General features: G+C 34.0%; 1 protein-coding gene across 1 annotated transcript in view; it reads left to right on the top strand.

Moving 5' to 3' along the window:
- LOC106882282 (transducin-like enhancer protein 4) overlaps positions 1 to 4769 on the top strand; it is a 100251-nt gene that overhangs the window by 56784 nt on the left and 38698 nt on the right. The window contains exon 5 of the mRNA XM_052968431.1: positions 4360 to 4422. Coding sequence (XP_052824391.1) covers positions 4360 to 4422 — 63 coding nt within the window. The remainder of the gene's footprint in view (positions 1 to 4359; positions 4423 to 4769) is intronic.

Here is a 4769-nt window from a genome sequence, read left to right on the forward strand (position 1 = left end):
TCCCTCCCTCCCACTTTCATGTAAGACATTCTTCAACAAAATTCCTTACGTTATCTCTACTTACAGCATTGATTGTTTTTAAAATCTCAACAAGTCTGTAATGAACTCAATTTTATACTTGTGTTATTATGACATTTACTACTGGAATCTCAAACTTAAATTAATTAAATGAAGGCCAAAGATACATAAAAGGTCCTTGATTTTTAAGCACTGGAATAATTGCTTTCCACAGATATTCATCTCCAGCTGCTCCCATACTCCCCACCGACTGCTAACAACTGTAGACTATAATCAGTGGCTGTCCTCAAATTTTCTTTTCTTTTATTTTCTTTTTAAAGGTTGAAATCAATTATCAGAACTGATTCTATTTCTTTTATGTTTATTCCTATTATACGCTTGCATTCCCGCATGCATTTCACATTCTACTCTCAAACCACTCATCTTTTTTTAAAACAAACAAAGAAATTTTCAACAGTTTATATTTTCTGTTTTTAAAAAAAATTTTTTGGTTTTTCTACATTTCTTTTTTGGTTTTTGTTTTTTGTTCTTTCCGCTTGTTTTTTGAAAAATATTGTTTATTTAATTATGGAGAAAATATTTCTGTTTTTATTATTGATTCTTTAACTCTTTACTTTAAACTTCGTGTTAGTGGTGGCAAAACACCTCATATTTCACTTTTCCTCCTTTGGAACTTTGGTGGCTGCTATTGCAATCTGATTGATTTTTTAAACTTCAAACTCAGGAGCTGATTAAAAAAAGATATTAAACATGTAATGTAGTCAATTCACTCCACTTTTCCTATGCCCCTCCTACAGGTTGTATTTTATTGCTGTTTAAACTCTTGACTATCCTTGATTCAGTTGACATAGGAACATCCCCATCTATTTTTTCAGACAGTGTATCTTCAACTACATTAAAATGGTAGGGTGTAGCTGGAAGGAAATTCTGGCTGCTATTTCTTGCAGGTTGAGGAACCATGTAGATGCTCCTTTGTTTACTGCCCCATAAAAAGACCAGTAACCTTGTATCAGTACGAGATATCCTTATTTAGATTCATGTTTCTTCTTTTTCTCCCTAGTGTTGCTTTCCCGCATCATCCTTGTTGATGTTACATCAACATAAGTTTTGCTCTGTAGTTTAAAAAACGAGTTTGGCATGGCAGAAACATGCCCTCTTCCAGGTTTCCTTCTTACACAACATGAAACCTTTAGTTTAATTGCCACACCTACTAATATTCTCGTATTACCTTTCCTGTAATTTCTCCATGAACTGGTGCTAATCTTGCTTGTAATAACTACAATCCTACTACTGTGTTCGCTCAAACAGTCTATGACTGCAAATGGCTATTGTTATCTTCTGCCACACAATCCAGTCGACAGAAATTTATTAATAACACCACTTGTCTGCATTACTGTATTGAATCTATCTCTGACCATATTGTTCTGACATTTTATACTGTGCTTGTTCTTAGTTACAGCTTTAGTCCACCTCCTCTTCTATTTCCTTTTCCCCCTCTCTCCTCTGTCTCCTTTGGTAAAGTCTGTTGCACTGAGAAGTTCTGACATGCTTGATAACCATCACTTGAACTGTCAATAACAACTATTGATAGAGCTTGATAGTTCACTTGAAACTTGTCCAACCATTAACAGTGATTAGTTTGTCCTTACCAATCATTTTAGTGGAATTCTAAATTCCTGTAAAATCTCATTTACTAGTCAGTACTCCATCTTCTCAAATTTATTCATAATTCCAAACTACATGTTTAATCCCATCCTTTTCTCCTTTATACAGTAAGCTGCATGATTAAATTGCCACATTACAAACCACTTATAAACTATAAGCCCAAAATTTTGTCTGTAAATGTAAACGCTTCCTATTCTCAAGGGACTTTGCTTGTTTCTAGTTCTATAGTGTTGGGGCAGATATGATAAATATCTCATCCTTAGGAAGCTGGCTTGTCTCGGATAACATTTTTTGATAGTGTGCCTGTTCCTAACAGTCAGGTAAATTAGGACAATGTAAAGTGATTTTTTTTCTTCCACTTATAAAATAATTATATTTTTGTGGTGAATTGGAACTCTCCACATATGAGTAATGAATCCCTATACATTATTCATTGTTGTTTTACCCCTGTTATGTCTTTACCCCTCCTGCATTATTTCATGTGTACGATTTTCTCCACTCACCTATCTATCAGCTATTTTCACTTAATAGTTTGTTGTAAGAAGAGTACAAAGCAAAAGAAAAACTACTTCCACAAAGTCATGCAAGTTACCTATAAAAATGAGTGGAAAATGAATTCAGAAAGCAATTTGTATATAACATCTACATGGAACTTAAATATATTTTGGTGGGGCAGTGGTCATGGTATATGCAGGGAAACCCACCCCATCACCATCACCTATTTTGGTGAAATTGATGTTCAATTTTGAATAGCTTCAAGGGACAGATGCGCATGAAGGGATTCCAGTGAGTTGCAACACAGTGTTTGGTGCAGAGTTTGGAAAGTGATACTATAAAGATGATTAGCAGGAAAACAACTTGGGGCTCTGAAAATTATTTTGTAACATGCCATGTTCAATGAGCAGATGTCATGGCAGTGTCAGTAGAAGTCTGAAGAGTTTTAAAGGGTTCCAGAGAAAATTTCCCTATTTTGCCTGTGAAATTTGCATAAACTCTGGGTGTTGTGAATTAGTATTCAAGCACATGTTGCATTTGATAGTGGTAGTTGTGTGTGGTTTAGTCAGATCTGCTTTCTGCCACTTCTGGCATAGAATCACTGATGGATTGATCATCTGGAGTAACCTGTAGAAATCCAACCCTTGTGAAAAGGTTTTGTTGTTTACTAAATTTTTAATTGAAATGTAAAAATGTTTTGAAAATAGTGAAAGCTTGCAAAGGCACCATCTAAAGTATGTTTGTTTGTCTTTTAAATTCTATCTTGTTTCACATTTGAATTTTTCTGGGCGATCATGTTGCCTTTAGCACTTAAACTGGCCATATATAACAGCCCAAATATTCTGTCTATTCTATGTTCAAACCAGCAACGTCCAGCCTCTCACACCTACTTTACAATGCCATTCAAAAAAATGCTATCACATCATTGAAATCTCAAAACTATGAGATAATACATGATGAAGTTAAAACAATGTGAATAAATAAGCATTACAATTGACAAGAATAATCTGAATGCTAAAGGGTTAAACACTGTCTGATATCAACCAAATACAAATATATTAAGCCCTGGCCTGAGTTGAACTTTTATAATTTTTTTTTGTAGCCTTGTGAACATTCTATATTTTGTACAATGTTATATATTACTAACATTTTATTGTTAGTATTGCGTACAATAAAATATTCACAAATACAATTTCTTCTCAATGTAGTTATACGAAACCAGTTCAAACTTTTGGAAACTGACTGGGTTGTTGGTAGGAGTAGGAGGGTAGTTCACAATTTTTTTCCTTTTTCTTTCTTTCCAACCTGTCCAGAAGGATAAAAATGTACTATTATCCTAAGTTGAATACCTAGACTGCTGGAAGGAAGTGTAGTCGACAGCAAAAACATTCGAGCCTCAGATAAAATACCTTGAAGTATTTGTTCCAGTTTTTTTGTTTGTTTTTTACATTCTAGATTTAAAACTTCATTTGAGGACATCTTTTTGGGATCAATAAAAACAAGTACCACTATCAATTAAGTACTGGTGGAGGGGGTGTAGTTTGATTACCAAACAAGGACTGAAACCCCCAAGGTAGCCTGTTTTAGCCCTCAGTTTCATACTGACAGCTTCCTATAAACAGCATTGATGACAAGGAGAGAAATATCTGCTCTACTTTTTGGGAAAGTGGTGGCCTTCCATACAACCTTACCTGGACATATGCATCATGGAAGACACTCCAGTATTGTGCGCCATCTACATAACCTAACCTGAAAACAGGTCACAGATCATTGATCTCACAAGATATGCCAAAAATTTTAGATGAGTGTAAATACAATTTTGTTTCATTCTTCCTGACTATCATTTCATATCTTAATTAGATAGTCAAGTGATGATGGTATTATGTCGAAGTACTTTTTCTTGGAATGAGCACCCCCCCCCCCCCAAATCTTCTACATTCTTTCTTTGTCAACCTATTCACCAAACAGTTCCTTGGAGTCACTTTCTGACTTCTGGAATTGAACTAATATTTTATATCTTCTATTGTTGATTTTATATTAATCTTGCTGTTATTATACATGTATGAATGTATGTGTGTGATTATTTTTTCCATTCCATTTTGCTAATCTGATCTTTTAAATTCAGTTTAACATGTTCCTTACAATTTCATTTTTTTTTCTTTTATTTTGTTTGTTTTACAGACAGAGATTGCAAAGCGGTTGAATGCAATCTGTGCCCAAGTTATTCCATTCTTGTCACAGGAGGTAAGAATATAATGCAATGCTTCAGTTTTAGTGATGTTCATCTGAAGAAAACAGCTCATTCATTTCGTTCTCACTCACCTTGTAAATTTTGGCTTTTTTTTTTTTTTTTACAAAAAAAGAAATTTGTCTATATTCATTTTCAATTTTCATTGATCTGCAATTGTATATTGTCTTGTTGAACCACATACCCACCCACCCCTCTCTCTTACACAGACTCACAATATATATAGTGGAGTAAAGACAGCCATAAAAATGGTAAACAAAACAGTTTCAACATAACTTTCTGCTCTTCAATGTTTAAAAGAAGGCATGTATATATATATATATTATTTGTTTCAGTCATTAGA

This window comes from Octopus bimaculoides, chromosome 6, assembly GCF_001194135.2.
Source record: "Octopus bimaculoides isolate UCB-OBI-ISO-001 chromosome 6, ASM119413v2, whole genome shotgun sequence".
In the NCBI taxonomy this organism is placed as follows: domain Eukaryota; kingdom Metazoa; phylum Mollusca; class Cephalopoda; order Octopoda; family Octopodidae; genus Octopus; species Octopus bimaculoides.